This window comes from Diabrotica undecimpunctata, chromosome 4, assembly GCF_040954645.1.
Source record: "Diabrotica undecimpunctata isolate CICGRU chromosome 4, icDiaUnde3, whole genome shotgun sequence".
Lineage (NCBI taxonomy): Eukaryota > Metazoa > Arthropoda > Insecta > Coleoptera > Chrysomelidae > Diabrotica > Diabrotica undecimpunctata.
The window spans coordinates 112,713,593-112,731,366 of NC_092806.1; the positions used below are offsets into that span (position 1 = coordinate 112,713,593).

Below are 17,774 nucleotides of genomic sequence, written 5' to 3' on the forward strand. Positions count from 1 at the left end.
ACTGGTCTACTGACTCATCATAAAAGAAAAAGAATTTAATAAGGCAATATCATCTCAGAAAACTAAAACAATAGTAGGTAGTCAGCAAAGAACCAACCAGATGTAAAATTGAAATTGATGGCATCAGTATTGAACAAGTGATGGAAATAAAACACCTGAGAATTATACTGTCCAGCTATGGAGACCTGAACAAAGAAGTGAGAGATCAAGTACAAAAAGCAAATAGACTGGCAGAATACCTTAATAACCCAATATGCCGAAACAGATACATTAATACTAAGATGAAGTCAAGAATTTATAAAGCCAGTGTAAGATATTAGAAGAAAATGTAACGTACAATGTATAAATGAATGGACACAAAAGAGAAAAAAAAACGGAACAACCACATAAGCAGAATGGAGGAGACACGTGTCGTCAAAATAGCAAGAGATAAGTCACCAATTGGCAAAAGAAGTATCGGACGACTGCGTAAAAGATGGAGTGACAACCTTAGAGGCATTAATCCGCCAATGAACAAGCAGAATTGCTTACAAAGGGGAAGAAGAAGTTTTAGTTTACGATAAACTGTGATGTTTTCCTAACCTTCACTGTGTTGAAACGTTCTCGTTTCTTGTTTATTCTATACAGGACTTCTTCGATTGACGTACGCGATGTCCATGAAATCTTGAGAATCTAATCGGTCACCAATATATTTATGTACTTTATCGTTTAAGATAAATCGAACACCATTTCTATGATCTGCGTAACTGTTGACTTAGTAGTAGAATATATGTTTTTCTTTTGAGAAATGTCATTGCTTAGCCATTTTGTCTCAGTACTACCGACTATATACCGAAATAATCAGGCAGACAGAGAAAATAACACCGTTATAATGTTAATTCAATGATGAAAAACATGAACGGTTGACCCATACGTATGGAATATGCACGGGAATAATATTTAAATATATTTTTACTATATATTTTAAATTAAAAAGTAACAAATCATTTTTTTAAATGTGATTTTCTTTTTAATAAGAATTTTCACCGCTGTACCTAAGAAACATCGCGGACATACCGTATACAAACACAAAAAGGTGTCAACGACCCATCTCTGTTAATGACTAAGTGTGTGTAATACACGCTAATTATCGATGCATATGATAGTTAATTGATTGCGCCAATTAACCTCTCTATGCGACGAAAAAAAACTATGTACAAGTAACACAGCGCAAAGCGTATTTTCCACAACGAGCTTTACAATGCTCACTGGAGCCAGTAATTCTTTACATTTTTTACTAAAGAGTTATCAATTACTGGAGCACAAAAATGTATCCAATTAATCATGATTTTACTTAGTTCCACCAATTGAAAAAATATTGGAATGTAATAACTTCCGGGTTACTCACATTGATATAACTTCTGTAACTGTAAAAATTCATGCGTTGCTTTAACATGAGTAATGTTATATTATGTAAATTATGGAATGTTACCATTCATATATCTATAATTCAAAACATCTCAATTATACCGTGATACTAAAAAAACCCAAGCAGCGTCTGAACTCTATAAAACAAAATTTATGGTCCGAGGGCTAAACCAAAGGTAGATAATTTTGAGTACGTATTTGAATATAATGATTGTCGAATTAACCAATAATAATAATAGTCTCCCGTTTTATACCGCTGTCGCGGCTTTGGGAGTATAGCAGGGTAGTCTGCTATATCTAGGGCCTACGGTATACAAGGAAGGTAACATGGCCAGTGCTACGCTTCAACCGTCTATTATTACCCCTGGTTTTACCCAAGGTACTCATTTTTATTCAGGCTGAGTCGACCTGGGGCCTATAGACATTTTTAAAATGTCTAGATGTTCTTGCCGGCGGTGGGATTCGAACCCCGGACCACCAGCTTGCGAGGCAAGCATCCTACCGCTTGCGCTACGCAGGCCTCTTGTCGAATTAACCAATTTTCTTAAAATTCTGTCAGGATATTCCCTTCCTTGTATCTTTCACTTTAGAATGAATCTAACTAAAATCCATGTTGCTCTCCTTTAGCATCGTCTTTTCTTTATTTCGCTCAAAAACAAACGTGTTTGACGTTTCAACCACTATTGAAACGTAGCGGTGTTTGTTAAATCATTATCAGTCTCTTTGTCTTTATCTCTACACCGAGTCGCCTAATAACATTTCTCCAATAATTTCGATCTTGGACCATACCAATACTAGTTCCTTTTACCGACTTCCGTCCTAGCTAACCGTCTCCCACCAGGTCTTCATTGACCTTCTCCTACTCATTCTAGGAACTTTCAATTCTCTCTCATATTCACATTAATAGATGCCATCCTAGACGACCCCTAATATATCCCTTGTTAATTTTATCCTTTTTTATCGCTTCGCTCATCCATCCAAGTATTCTCATATCCGATACATGCATTCTTCATTACTCTACTATTTTTAACTACCCAACATTCAGTTCTCTACTATCAGAGCTGGTTTATAGAATTTTCCTTACAGTTCATTGGAATCTTTTTGTTACAGAACACACCACTCGCCTCCTTCCATTTCATTAATTCCACCCTAATTCTACTGCATGCATCTCCGTCTACTTCTCCATTATTCTGTAATATCTATTCTAGATATTTAAAACTATTACTTTTCACAATATTGTGACTAACCAAATCATATTATTAGTAGCAATAACTCCGCCTTAAAATGTTCATTCAAAATACTTACTCTGCTTTTGTGTTACCCAGTTTAAATATTTTTCTTCCAGAGTCTCACTGTTCAAGTTTTTGTTTTAAATACTAAATATTCAATATTTCCTACTAATACTACATCATCAGCATTCATACAGCACTAGTTGTTATATAGTTGTTACATATCTCTCACAATCTTCACAGGAAATTCCTTTCATACTGTGCGCGTACAAAAAATTCTAGAGAAACTTTATCATATGATTTCTCACACAACACATACAACAATTTTTTGTAGAACCTCAGCTCCGAGTGCCATGTGTGTTCCAATCGAACAGTGGGAACCTGTCACATAAACATGTCCGAAGATCAAACCGGTCACATTCTGTAATGAAGTGGTACCTATCTGACCCCCAAGCTATAATCAACCACCCCTCCCCATCGAAGACATAACGAATGAGGAGGCTTTGTACTGAAAGTTACTTTGGATGCACTGGGTAATGGGACATCCTCTGTTTTACTTTATGTGGTTAACACCACATGATTTTAAGGATAGCTAGAAGAGCATTTCTCCCCATGAATAACTGGAGTTAGTTTTTACACGACTTTGGACTTGTGTCCCAAAATGTGTGGTCCGGACAGCGGTGACTCCCCGCCCGGATTGTGAATGACTTCTCAAGAAAAATAAAGAAAATAACGTAAAGGACCAGATGATATACATGGGGGAGTGTGAACGTCTTTAGAAGACTAGAAAACGAATTAGCTAGGGTTTGTTTAATCGAATTATAGAAGTAAGAAAATTACCGGGCGAGTAGAGAAGCACTATATTATTACTATCTTACAAGCACAAGGGAACTGTTCAATGGTGAACAAACTACAGGGCCATAAAACTGCTTAGTCACATCATGAAAATAATTGATAGACGGTGTTTGGAAAAGTTGTTTAGTTTTTTAACTTAAATATTTTATTTTAAGCATTTAAAACTGTCAACTACGTTATAGTATACGCGGTATACAGTAATATACATACATATACATCTTTTTCTTCCTCTTCCTTCTTGTATGTAGGCTTTAAAGCCTGTTTCTTCTTCAATATTAGCCTTCTAAATTGTTTAAATTATCGCACCATCTTTTTCTTGGTCTGTCAATTCTTCTTCGTCCATTTGGTGACTTACCTCGTGCTATTCGTACCATCCTATCGTCTGTCATTCTACTAATGTGTTAGTTCCACTCCTGTTTCCGTTTTGTCACCCTTCCATTTATGTCTTCTATATTGCATGCTCTTCTTATGTTTTCGCTTCTCTCCCTATCCAACAGACTTTTCCCTGATTTTGTTGGAGTATTTTTATCTCCGTTGTTTCTAGTAGTCGTCTCGTTTTAGATGTGTCGTGTATGTTAATATAGGTCTAATTGCTGCTTGATAGATTCTTGTTTTTGTGTCTTGTCTTAGGTGTTTGTTCTTCCAGATTGTGTCATTAAGAGATCCCTGCTTTATTTTACATATACATATACAACCTTTTTTATAACAACTCGAGACTGGATTGACTTTAAAATATTTGTATAAAATAAAATAAAATATACTAAAATATACACTAAAATAAAATAGAATGAAATACAATTAAATTAAATCGAATGAAATAATATGAAATAAAAAAGCATCGCTCCCTATGTAGACGATAAGAAATCTATGCTCCCCTCCTCGGTCACTCCCAGAGTGTCACATCCCGTCTTTTTGTTTTTTGTTAATCCATTATAATAAGATATAATAATAATCAAAATGAAGTAATTAAACATAAATATAAGATAATAATGAAAATATAAATTATGAATAAACTCTATATTATATTTAACAAATTTCATTAACCCATGGTAATAAAGCACTATAAAAAGTATTCACATCTATCGGCACCTCCAAGCGTCTCGCGCCGTTTTTTAATATCTTCAAATTTTGCGCGTCAAGCAAAGACTCTCTCTACATTACAGAAGCAGCCGAGTAGCCTCTACTATAGTCAACGCGTCCACTATACTATAATGTTTAGACGTATGTACGCCGCGCCGTGAAAGCATTAATTTTTACACCAAAACTGGCACTTCACTGAAACCAATTCACCCAGAAAGTACTTAATTCAATTACGTTTTTTGGATGTCCGAGTCGACAATACTCTAATTTGTCACGGTCCTTCGAATTAAAACTACCCTGAACCAACCAGTGAATTAGTCAGACTTCTTCAAGACACCGAGACGTGCACATGAAATAACTACTGAAAACCAAATAAGTTGAGACAAGTAAGCTGCGAAAACTATGTCACACGATACTCTACAATTAATTTCTTGTCAAATTGAGTGAATCGCTCTATTATTTCATTAAATGGTGTCTGATATCTCTACACATTCAAAAACTCGTGAATTTGCGATTAAAAATTAGTGCCACAATAAAATGATCCTTCAAGTAGCGGATCAAATTAATATTCATAAAACTACAGTGTGGAAAGCATTGTGAGAAAACATGAAGTATCTTAGATGAAAACGGTAAAAGCCTGGGTCGTCCAAAACTAGTTTCTGATAAGAATAGGAGAATATTAGTAAAAGTTCAAAAGCAAAAAAGATCAAAGAAATACTCTAAGGATAGTTACGGCTAAATGGAATCATTAAACTGGATTAAATCTGTCAAGGAAATGCAGTCGCAAGTAGAGACATAAATCTGGATTAAAGTTTTATAAGGTTGAATTACAGGTAACAACTTAGAAGTGTACACGTACTGTAATATATTATTTTAACATATTTGCTTCTAGACAACGGAAATGCCACTGTTAACAACAAAACAAAAGCAAGCCAAGCTTATTTGGGCAAAATCTGAACTTTCTTGGTCGGTAGAAGATTGGTCTCGAGTAATTTTTACTGAAGAATCAAAATTCGACGTATGTGTTGATGATTTCCGCAAACGAGATATTCGCACTAAGCATGAGGCTTTTCACAAAGACTGTTCGAAAAGAACCGTAAAATTTCCTAAATGAGTGATGATTTAGGATGGTATCGCAGTTTCAGAGTTAGGATGTTTTTAATTAATTGAGGGTACCGTAAATGCTGCAAAATATCAACAAATACCTCAAAATAGCCTACTAGCAAGTATTGCGAAATGAAATGCTGGCGAGAATTATATTTTTCGGTAGGACGAAGTGGCCAGTCATACAGTCAGAACCGCAAGCAACAGGTTTGGAAACCACAAAATAAATGTCCTTTCTTGGCCTTTTAAGAGTCCTAATCTAAAAATCATTGGAACAGTATAGCATACAATGAAACAGACACTAACTAATAATCCATAATAGACATTACACGAATCTAAAGCCAAAATAGAGCAGATTTGCAACGAATTTACCTCTGAGCAGTGGACATCCTTAGTCGAGTAAATACTCAACCTAATTCGAGTGGCCATAAAGTCGAAGGAGATGCTACTCTGTTTTAAAAATACATATTCGTTCTGTCCCAATATTTAGTTGACAACAAAAGAATCATTCTTCATTATTAATTAGTTCTGTTAGAGTAAGTACATTTTGCTTTGTGTTGCTGATTGGACCTATAGTATAAGTAATTAACTAACTACATAGTGATAAAATAAAAATGCGATTAGAAAAAATAAATAAACTGTCAACTATCTGAATTTTGCATGTATTTTAGTTTGTCCCATTATAGTGGTTAGGGATTGTAATTATTTAAATTTTTAATTTATTTATGAACCAGCTAATTTTATATTTTCTTCCATAACAGATGGAAATATGAAGAAACCTAAATATCCAAAAATCATCTTTAATTTATGCAAGGCAGATCAACAACAATTTTTATTATAAGGCGATGGAAACATATAGAAATAAAGAAACATAAAATATCAAACTTCTAAAAGATATTATTTATTTTTTACTAAATATATGTTATGTGTCTTACAAAATTTCATCAACCTGACTTACTCATTTGGTGACCTCAATATATAAACGAAACTATGAAATCCGGCATTACTGAAAACATTTTATTGTCTGCAGTGTGTTCTCATAGCAAGACAGTCGAAATAGTTTTGCATTAGTAAAATAGTTTGGGTATTTACTGTTTTTCTGCTAACAGCCGTTTTAATACTTTATATTGAACTCAGTATGAAATTAGGGGATATATGGGGAATAGGAGAACGTAACGATAGAGGAGATCGTCTAATATAATTCTGACAAGAACAGAGTCTAATAATCACAAACACTCTCTTTAAATTACGTATGAGACGGTTATATACATGGCGTTCACCAGCAGATAAACCGGAAAAAGTGGTAAGAAACCAAATCGATTATAGGTATAATGATTAAAGACAGATATCGTAATACCACCAAATCAGTTAAAACATATCTAGGAGCAGATGTCACATCAGACCATAACCCACTAATCGCTAATGTCACGCTTAAGCTTAAACGTATTAGAAAACCCCAAAGAACTCCAAAATTAATGTTAGAAAACTGAAAGAAGCTGATATAAAAAACAAACTCCAACAAAAAATATACGAAAGCTTTGATACAATTGATACTAACACCTACGAGATAAACTAACAATGGAAAACATTAAAAAACTGCCTCTCGTTCCATGCAAAGAGATATTAAAAGAACCGATAATAAAGAGAGACAACTGGATGACCGACGATATACTCGGCAGGATGGACCAAAAAAGACAAGCCAAGAACAAAGACAGTCACAATTACAAAATCATTAACAATGAAATCAGAAAAATGATAAGAGAGGCAAAACAAACTTACTATGAAGAAAAATGTAAACAATTCTCTTAGATAAAAATGGAAATACTAAGATAACGACTGACGAAAAGCTAAAACGATGGAAATAATATAAGGAAGAGCTCTTCGACGACGAAAGAGGAAACCTACAAGACATATCTTTCGAGGACAGAGAAATAAGTATAAAAATTACAAAGGAAAAAATATTGTATGCACTAAAGAACACCAGAAACAGAAAAAGCCCGGGACTGCCTATTGATATCCTTAAAATAACAGAAAATCAGTACATGGATGTCCTCTTGATGCTCTTTAACAAAATTTATCAGTCGGGTGACATACCCAATGAATGGTTGACTTCCATAATGTCTCCCAAAAAAGAAATGCTATAGAATGCTCCAACCACCGCACCACAAGCCTGATGTCCCACACATTTAAAATAATTTTAAAGATTATCCATAAACACATTTACCAAATACTTGATATGGATATTGAAGATATGCAATTTAGATTCCGTAGAGGCGTAAGTACCCGTGAAGCTGTCTTTGCATTCCACGTACTAATCCAGAGATGCTTGGATGTGAACCAAGGTTTGTACGTCTGTTTCATAGATTACAACAAGGCTTTCGATAAAGTCCGCCACAAAGAGCTAATGGACGTCCTCAAAGCAAAACAATTACAATATATTCGAATTATAACAAATCTATATTATAAACAGCAGGCACACATACGCATTAATGAACATACATGAGAAGAGTTCGAAATTAAAAGAGGAGTGCGACAGGGGTGTGTATTGTCACCACTACTATTCAATGCATACTCTGAAGAAATTATGAAAAGAACTCTTGAGGAAGAAACAGCAGGAATAAAGGTCAATGGGACACCAATTAACAACATTACATATGTCGGACGATACTATCACAATAGCAGGCAACCTTCAACATCTCCAAAAGCTAATGAACAAGATAGTTGAGTATGGAGAAAAATATGGATTATCAATAAACATAAGAAAACTAAATTTATTAGGTTATCAAAAACCCAAAATAATAATGAAAGCCTGGCAATTAACGGTAAAACTTTAAAACAACTTGAAAACTACAATTATCTTGGCACAATAATTAATTACACAAACGATTACTCCGAAATGAAAGTTCGAATAGAATGAGAAAGGCACTTTGTACAAGAGAACTGAAATTAGACTTGAGAGTTAAACTAGCAAGGTGTTATATTTTCTCGACTCTACTTTACGGGATAGAAGCATGGACACTTAACGCGTCGACTACTAAAAAGTTGGAAGCATTTGAACTGTGGCTATACAGAAGAATCCTGAAGATATCATGGACCGAGCATGTAACAAACAACGAAAGCTGCAATACCTGGGGCATGTTATGCGTAATGAAATATACAACATACTTCAATTAATTATACAAGGGAAAATCCAGAACAAGAGAAGTGTAGGAAGGAGAAGAATCTCATGGATGCGTAACTTGAGGGAATGGTACGAATGCACATCAATCGAACTATTCAAAACGGCAGCATCTAAGATCAGAATAGTCATGATGATTGCCAACCTCCGTCGCGGAGATGGCACGTAAAAAAGAAGAATGAAATTAAAATAGTATAGTCCATGAATAAATTCGGTATGAAATTATCGATTTAAATGGTCCAATGTGCTGAATTGTACAACATTTTTACAATAATTACGAATTCTCTGATTCGCCTAATCTCCTAAAACTATTATCAATAATTATCAGATTCAGTCATAATCACTGTCGTTCCTATCATCATTCGGATGGTAAATTATAACAGGATTAACTTCAATTAAGTCTTCACATTTTTTACATTTTTTTTTTCCAAATTTCAGGAGTGGATATAGGTATGAATCGATCTTATTAACTTCTCGTAGTTGTTTACTTTTAGTTGACATTAATTTATTGTTTCAGATGAGTTAGTATTCTCAAAATTGTCGACGCTTTCATTACATTTGCTCTGGTTTTTCTACTACTAAGATTTCTACTATGTACTAGACTAGGTATTTACAACTCAATAGTTGAATATTACTATTTAACTAGTCGAAGTGAATATTAATTAATTATATGACCCTTTTTTGTTGTCGCTTTTAATAATTTTATCAGAAATATTATGCGACATAGAAATTATTAATTTTCAATACAGTAAATGGGCATTAACGCGAAAATGTAGGATTACGTCATGCGTTACTCTTCCGCCAAAGCAGAATGCACACAAATACATATACACGCAGATGACGTCGCTGCATGTTTCGGGTGTACATTTCGTATGATAATAATCTATACAACAATATGGCATCATCGCAGGTGTGTCACAGCGAAACTTCCTGTTTCCAACAATTTCAGTAATGGAATATTATTTTTTTGCAATGTTCCACTATGTACATCAATTTATGAATATATATGGAAATGTAGAAAAATTAAAAGCAGCATTTCCATTTTATAGATACAAAATACACATCAACCCGATAAAGTTATTACAAACAAGCACATGTTTACGTAATATGTCCAAAAAAAGGTAGTCTGGGAGCTGATACAAAAGAAATAAAAAATGATATCAAAGAGAAAGACATCAAAATTAAAATCATATCAAAATCTCTACCAACCGGTAACTAGCATTATCATCAAAGACCAAAAAGCACAAGAAACTAGAACTTACTCCGGTTATGTAAAAAATCTCCAGAGTTATTGTAAGAGGTACTAACAAATTTAACAACATTTTCGTGATCTTGCGTGATGTTAATATGCTATAAAATGATGATAAAGACGACAATTACTGTTTCTAGTGAAAAGATTGCCCAAAACAAATAACCGACCAATTCGTTACAAAATCAATTTATGCCATTTATCTGTTAAAGCTTAGGTGCCTAACAAATTTTTTATCAAAATTAAGTCACTTTGGTAGGTCATCCCATATATCTCAATATTGACTGATCAGAAAGGTGAATAGTCTTTTGGTAATTAGGACTTTCTAAGACGAGAGGTTCTGCTAAGCCTTGATCGCGTCAGCCTGGGAATGAAATTATGTCCTCACATTTTTCCAAACATCCCCACAAGTCACTATTCATTCAGCAATCACTTGCAGCTTATTGGTTTGGGGTAAGATTCCAACTACCCTAGCTGCCTTGAGAAAACAAGAGGAACATTATGATCTTCATACTACGTTTTCTGTATAATCAAAATTTAATTTAAGTAACTTAATTTAAGTAATTTTATTATTTATTTATTATTTATATTTTAAACAAATTATAGTATGTTAAAATAATTCAATAAATTATTATGTTTGCTCCTAACGTCACCTGCTGCCAAATTTAATATTTCAGATTGAAATATTAAATTAATAATAAAATATAAATAAATACTATTTATACTAAACTGAATTATTATATAAAATAAATAATATGTTTAAAAATAATAATTGTATTTATATGAAATTATTTTAAACCGAGAAGTGTCATAAAAATTTAAACAGATAATTCAATATTATTATTAATTGGATGACATTTACGACTTTTAAATTTTGACAATCGTTACAAATCGAATCTTTTATTGACAGATATTCTCTTATTTTTTTAATTCTCATTTAATATCTTTATTTTGTTTGTTATTTTTCATGTAGTTTTCAATTTAAACCGGCTTAGAATAAATATATGATGACTAGAAACGAATTGATCGAGAGTAGTGAGTCGATGTGTCGAGACGCTTTCTCGTGGCGCTAGTTACGTGACGCTCGTCGCAGCATTTTAATATATAGAAAAATTTAATACAGCGCCAGTATAGAAGCTTCGCTTCAAAACCTCTGATCTCCATTTCTCTAGGGAGTGTGAGGTTGTTGGGAGGTCCAGATTCAACACATCAAAATCAGGATTTCGTACCGAAGAAGAGCTGGGTAATCTTCAGCAAGCAGATACTCTGACCTTCGCAAAATGCTCGTGTTAGTTCGTCGACAACAGCCTGTACTATGTATTGCTTTTGGATAAACTGAATCTGATGTTTTTCCAAGTTGTAAACGGGGCATGCTTTCCCGGACATGCGTCACCATTATTTTTATGTGATCAGGGATGAATGTAGACTTACTTAATGAACATTTTATAAACAATATTTGTTACAAATGGTGTGGGTCATCATGATTTTTTTTATGTTCTCTAAAAATGTTAATGTTTATTAAGGCTTCCACAATGAGTTTAAGGTAACGTACATCTTAAGCCTTAAGCGTATATATATATATATATATATATATATATATATATATACCTATATATACCTATATATACCTATATATACAATGTTAGGTTACCTTATAGAAATTCCAAAAAAATTATACCAGAAAATAAATTCAAACTTACTTGTGGCCATTTTTACTAGCTAGATGAAGTGGAGTATGAGGAAATACAGTGTCAGGTGTAGTCCTCTTCAAACACTGTATAAGAGATGGATCAGTCCTTACTAACAGTTCCACCGTTTCCAACCTGAAAAAAATCCCAAATAATAGGCAAAGAATGTTTATATTACTTAAATAACAAACAAATATATTTTCCTTCCAGTATATGCTTATTCAATTTACCTACCAAAAAATTCACAACAACGGCTTAACAAACTTGGAAAATTTCATGTTGAAATGCTCTACCAGAATATATAAAACAAAGACTAGACAGATTAACAAACAACTAGAAGTACCACTCGAGATCAATGGCAAATAATAAGGATCTTGCATTGGTTTCATCAACCAGTCAAATAATGACCGTACGAATAAAATCCCATCTACACAAATTTTATGAAACCTTTATCTTTATCTTTACACATATATATCTTTTCTAGATTGTTCCATTTTTATCTACTGTTATGTTTTCCTGTGTATTCCCAAAATTATTGTATTGTGGATGCATCTCATTCGAGAACTTTTTACTTACTACTAGTTGCGTTATGGTATACTGAGCTATTCTTAAATAGAGCAGTCTAATGAACACCCCAAAAATTCAGTCAGTTTTATACATGCACATTTGTTGTAAAAAGCTGTAATAAAATATTATTAGTTGCACCAACGTATTACTTACTATGACTTCCATTTAAATATAGACCTTCCGACATCTTAATTTGTATCCAAGTGTTATGCTATTTTTGGTCCTCTCTTTTTGGATATTGTGCAAAATGTGTCAACAATATGGTAAGTCCACGGGGCTAAGGCAGACCTGCTATATATTAGCTCTCCACCAACCCCTGATGAATCTTTTATTTTGGCCCTGGTATACTCAAGGCTCTGGTATCGGGCGACATTAAACCCTCCCATAACAATATTAGGTCTTGCGCAAGCTACCTTATTGTGTAAGATTCTTAGTCGCTTTCTATACCGCATACCAAATTGATTAATTTCTATTATTGTGATTTTTTCTTTTTTAATTTTTTACATTGCTTTATTCAATTATGCTTTATCAGGCAGGTATCTGTTGCCAGACACACCGTAACTTTCTACTTTCGGAAATTTTAATTCTTATTTCGTTTGGATAATTCCTTTCTTTTCTTCTGATTATGCCGCTTCTTGAATCTGCTTTGTGAACAGCTGCGCATCAGCATGAAGTTGTTCTTTCGTTTTTAATAGGACAGAAGGTTTGAGCATCGCTTCCAATTCTTTTTTAAAGCTTACCTAGTCAGTCCTTCTGTTCCCTAATCTAGATGGAACTCCTTTTTTATTACTTGATCACTGATTATCACTCACTAAGGACAAAGCTTCTATTTTTAAATAATTTGAGTTTATACTCATATCTACAAATAAATCAATTATATCATGTACACCCATTTATCGGCCAGTGTTAGTTTGCAGTAGACATTACATCGTAATCCAGTTTGAGCAGTTGTCTTCCTTCAGTTTTTATCAATCTTGAACCCCCATATGTATGCTTTGCTTTGGTTGTAATTATCATCTATCACAAATCTATTATTGGAATTCAATTATACTGCTGCAACTGTCGTGTTATATTTTTTCGTTTTAATATTTACAGCTTGTCCTGTATTTCTTCTGTCCGTCAGCCCATTTCCTAGTGGCGTGATATGGTCTTCTTTATTACTAATATACTTAGTAAAATGCCTTGCAGCTATGAGACATAATATCTATTTTTCCTGTATCTAAAACTATCTGGAGTTATGATTGATATTGAAGAGGCTATTGGCATTTCATTCCACTATTCTTAGTTGCTTAGCCATTTATTACTGTACGTATCGCGCCGTGTTTTAGTTTTTCAATTTTGTAATTCTTTAATCTGATGATTTAGTTTGCCCGATATAAGGTTTCGCGTTGCATCAATAAAAGTTTCACTCTCGCTCTGATTGTTTCTATTATTAGTATTAGCTGCATTACTATTTGTTTTAGCCATGTGGTTGCTACTTACAGCATTATTATTCTCATTTTTTTCTTTAGTAAGTCTTGGATTTGTATTTCCATGTATTACTACACTGCACGTCATTAAAAAGAGACCACCCAGAATTTTATAAAAATTTTTCAATAATGTTAAGTTTATGCAATTTATTCTATTGTAAATAAACTCCCACATTGCAGAAACGTTTTTAGGCACTGCCACTTGGTGTCGACAGGTCAATTAAGGTAATAAGTTCGAAAAATTTATATCAGTTATACAACTTCGGAGAATGCACGTGTTGTCTGTACGTTATTTTTCTTAGAATATGGCTGATTGTTTTTAAAAAATCTTTCATTAGTATACAGTTAGTTGTTCAGAGAGTGAACTTGTGAAATTTTAAATTTAAAACTATGGCTGAGAGATTTGTTAGATCTGTTCAAATTGTTACTTTGATCGGTAATAAAATGAGTCAAAGAGAAGTGGCCAGACAGTTTGAAGTCAGTCGTTGTATGGTCCAAAAAACATAACAACGACTCGTAGAGACTAGATCTCACGAACGACGACCAGGATCAGGTGCGAGAAGAATCACGACGGCTATACAAGACCGTTCTTTACAACGCACTTCCTTGCAAAATCGGTTCTTTACGGCTAAAGCAATCCAAAACCGTTTTCAAAATGCTCAAGGTTGAGGGAATTTGGTTTAAGGGCTTGCTGCCCAGCAACAGGACGTTTGTTAACATCAGCACATTGACAACGCCGACTTGAGTTTGCTAGAGACCACGAACATTGGACAATGGCTGATTCAAAAAATGTTTTGTTTAGTGATGAGTCCAGGATGGTTCTTTATGGCTCAGACGGTAGCATCAAAACGTACAGAAAACGTGGGGAACGATATGCTGCTTGTGCTCGACGAGCACGTGTTGCTTTTGAAGCAGGATCTATAATGTTTTGGCACGCATTTTATTCGAAGGCCGTATTGATCTCGTGTTTATTAATAGAGGAGCGTTGAATACTCACCGATACATTACCGAAATTCTAGATGAGCATGCAATACCTTTTGCTGGGTTTGTAGGCGAAAACAACTTTACTTTCATGCAAGACAACGCGCGGCCACACGTAGCCAGGATTGTAGGGCAATACCTGGAAAACGTCGGTGTGCCAAAAATGAATTGGTCGACTCAAAGCCCAGATATGAAACCGAATTGAGCATGTTTGGGACCAACTCAAACGAAGAGTAAGAAACAGAATACCTGCTCCAATAAATCGTGAGCAGCTTCGATTGTCGTTCATTGAAGAATGGGAAGCTTTTCCTCAAGACAACATCCAGAATTTGATCAATTCAATACCAAGTCGAATGAGGTGTGTAATTCAAAAGAGGTGGTAATACAGAATATTAAAAATCACGACTTTATTGTAATTTTTATAAAGAAAACAGAAAAAATTTACAATATTAATTTTTAAAATTTTCCATTAAGATCATCATTGTGGGAGAATTTTTTTTGACATTTGTTATTAAAGAAATAGTTGCATTTTACTTTAGAACATATTCTTAAACATTACACAAACATCTAATGATAATCAATCGTTGTAGGGTTCTTAAAAATTAAAAAATGTTAAAAATTTAAGGTGGCTTCTTATTAATGACGCGCAGTGTAGTTTTGGTTACCTAGTACTGGTTTGGTTTCTTCATTTGTTTATTTTTAGTTGTCCATAAGATTGATAATTTTTGCACTGCTGTACCAGCGTACTTATCTTTAATGGCACAATCTCCACTCTTATACCCATTATATGTGATTTCAATATCTTATTGATATCTTGTTCTCATTTAAATGACAACATAAACATATTTAGCAGCTGTTTTTCTTACATTTGATCTTTTGCGAAACCTCTATTATGCGGCAGCCTCCATTATAAATCCTGCACAATTCTATTGGCATCACAAGAACGATGCAAATTTTTATTATCACTTTGATTGGGCTATTTTCCTTATTCTTATAGTTGCAAAATGAGCATCCCTTTTCATTCATCAATGCTACTATAGCTCTATAGCTGGACTTTTGTCAATGTAAACGAGCCTTTGCGATAATACAGACATCAAAATATTTATAATGAAAAGATTTATGACAATTGATAATCGGTTTGACTTTGTTTCTTAATTATCTACCTAGGTGTTTATATGTTCTAAAATATAATAAAATGTATACAAATTAAGAGTCTACTAACCTTCCATACTGCGCCGCAAGTTCAAGTGCAGTCTCCCCTCGACAGTTCCTGATTCCTGGATCGCAAGCATGTTCAAGTAGGACGCTGACAACCTGAGTGTGACCGTATTGGGCAGCGCAATGTAGTGCCGTTTCGTCATCTTTGGTCTGTAAGCAAAAAAAATATTTTATTATAATTCTTAACTATTATATTTAAATAAAACTAATATATCAACAACAAAATATTTACAGAAGGTTTGTATTGATTAGTAGCGATACATTTCGACAACAAAATATCCTCCGTTTCAACTTAATATAAGGTAATTAGGTAATTATTTCAAAATATCAAGTTCTTCATTAATATATTATGTATATTTTAGATAAATCTCCTTGAACATTGAAATAGTAAAATGATTGTAAATTCTGGTATCATTAATATATGTTCCGCTAATACAATGCTGAAAAATATTACCCATATATACTTTAGGTAACTGCACTGATGATGGATTTCATTTTCCTTGTGGATTATTGTAAAAATTTTAATAAAATAAATTTTTCATTCTAAACAAAATAATACCACGGAAAGAATTTTATTGGATCAACTAGGCCTCCAAACAATAAAACCGTTTGAAAAATAAAGATTAACTTCAATAAGTTTTCTTCGGGGAAGTTTTAAGTCGCTAAAAGAACAGGATTTTACGTTTCAGTTTGGAAATTTAAATGGACAAGTTGTCTGTCGGCGACAGGGTTTCTTCTCTTTTCTGTCTTTGGAAATCTGCTTTCGCAGTGGATGTGGCACGTTGCACAGTTTTCGTATTATTCGCACACCAGCGGATGCGGACGTGAAATTGGAAAGATCCCATCAAGTTTTCGTTTTGCATCTAAAAGTTTTGTAAAATGCCCAGCTACGGAAAGCTGACGTGCTTTAGAGAATGGAGCTTTTTTATTTCTAGGTGGGATTTTTATTTTTTTGGTAGGAATTTTACGGAGCATAGCGGGAAAGTTAAAAAGGCGTTGATAATGTCACAATGCTACAGTTAATTGAGATGTAAAAGTGAAATTATTTGTTTATAGCGTTATTAGAATGGCAGGATTAAAACATTACTGAAAAAAAATTCTAATTTCCTTTATAAAAGGTATATTAATAAAAAAAACCCTATCGGGTTGCAACACAGAACTTTTTTGAAATAACCATTCCATCATCAGTGCTATCTGAATGTAAATGCTTGAAGCCACTAAATATGTGGGTAAAACTGGATTAACTTTGAATTACAACTATGATGTTTAAGATATAAAAGGAATTGTGCACACGGCAACGTATTACTCCACTGGGGTTGCTAGTCCTTAGACGAAGTGTTTGTGAAGACTTGTTGATAGTAGCTCAACCAAACTTATATGGAATCGCCATATATTCAAAACCAATATTTATTTCTTTTGAAAAAATAAATAAACCGATAAAACAATCAGAGAACACAGCTCTGTATGTTATAGTTTATTTGCTTCAGTTGTAAATTGAACGAAAATATATCAATAAATTAACTTTTGCGTTCAAAATGGAAAATATGCCTTACATGGGGTTAACGGATATGCAAAGGCGAAAGATTATTAGTCTTGTGAAGCAAGGCATGTCTCAGAGGGACATAGCTGCAGTGGTAGGTGTAACACACTGCGATGTATGAAAAACCTATGCTATGTATCAGGAATTATTAACGTTTAAGAATACACCCCTACACAAAGGGGTGTAGAGTTGTGTTAAAGAGGTAGCAC

The 17,774-nt window shown here is 33.7% G+C and overlaps 1 protein-coding gene across 2 annotated transcripts in view; it reads right to left on the reverse strand.

Moving 5' to 3' along the window:
• The window catches only part of LOC140439857 (ankyrin repeat and sterile alpha motif domain-containing protein 1B-like), a 192,851-nt gene that overhangs the window by 126,556 nt on the left and 48,521 nt on the right, over positions 1-17,774 (reverse strand). For both annotated transcript variants that reach the window (XM_072530012.1, XM_072530013.1), the window contains exons 4-5: positions 16,030-16,175; positions 11,803-11,925 (exon numbers count right to left, since the gene is read on the reverse strand). In XM_072530012.1, the coding sequence (XP_072386113.1) occupies positions 11,803-11,925; positions 16,030-16,175 (269 nt within the window). The remainder of the gene's footprint in view (positions 1-11,802; positions 11,926-16,029; positions 16,176-17,774) is intronic.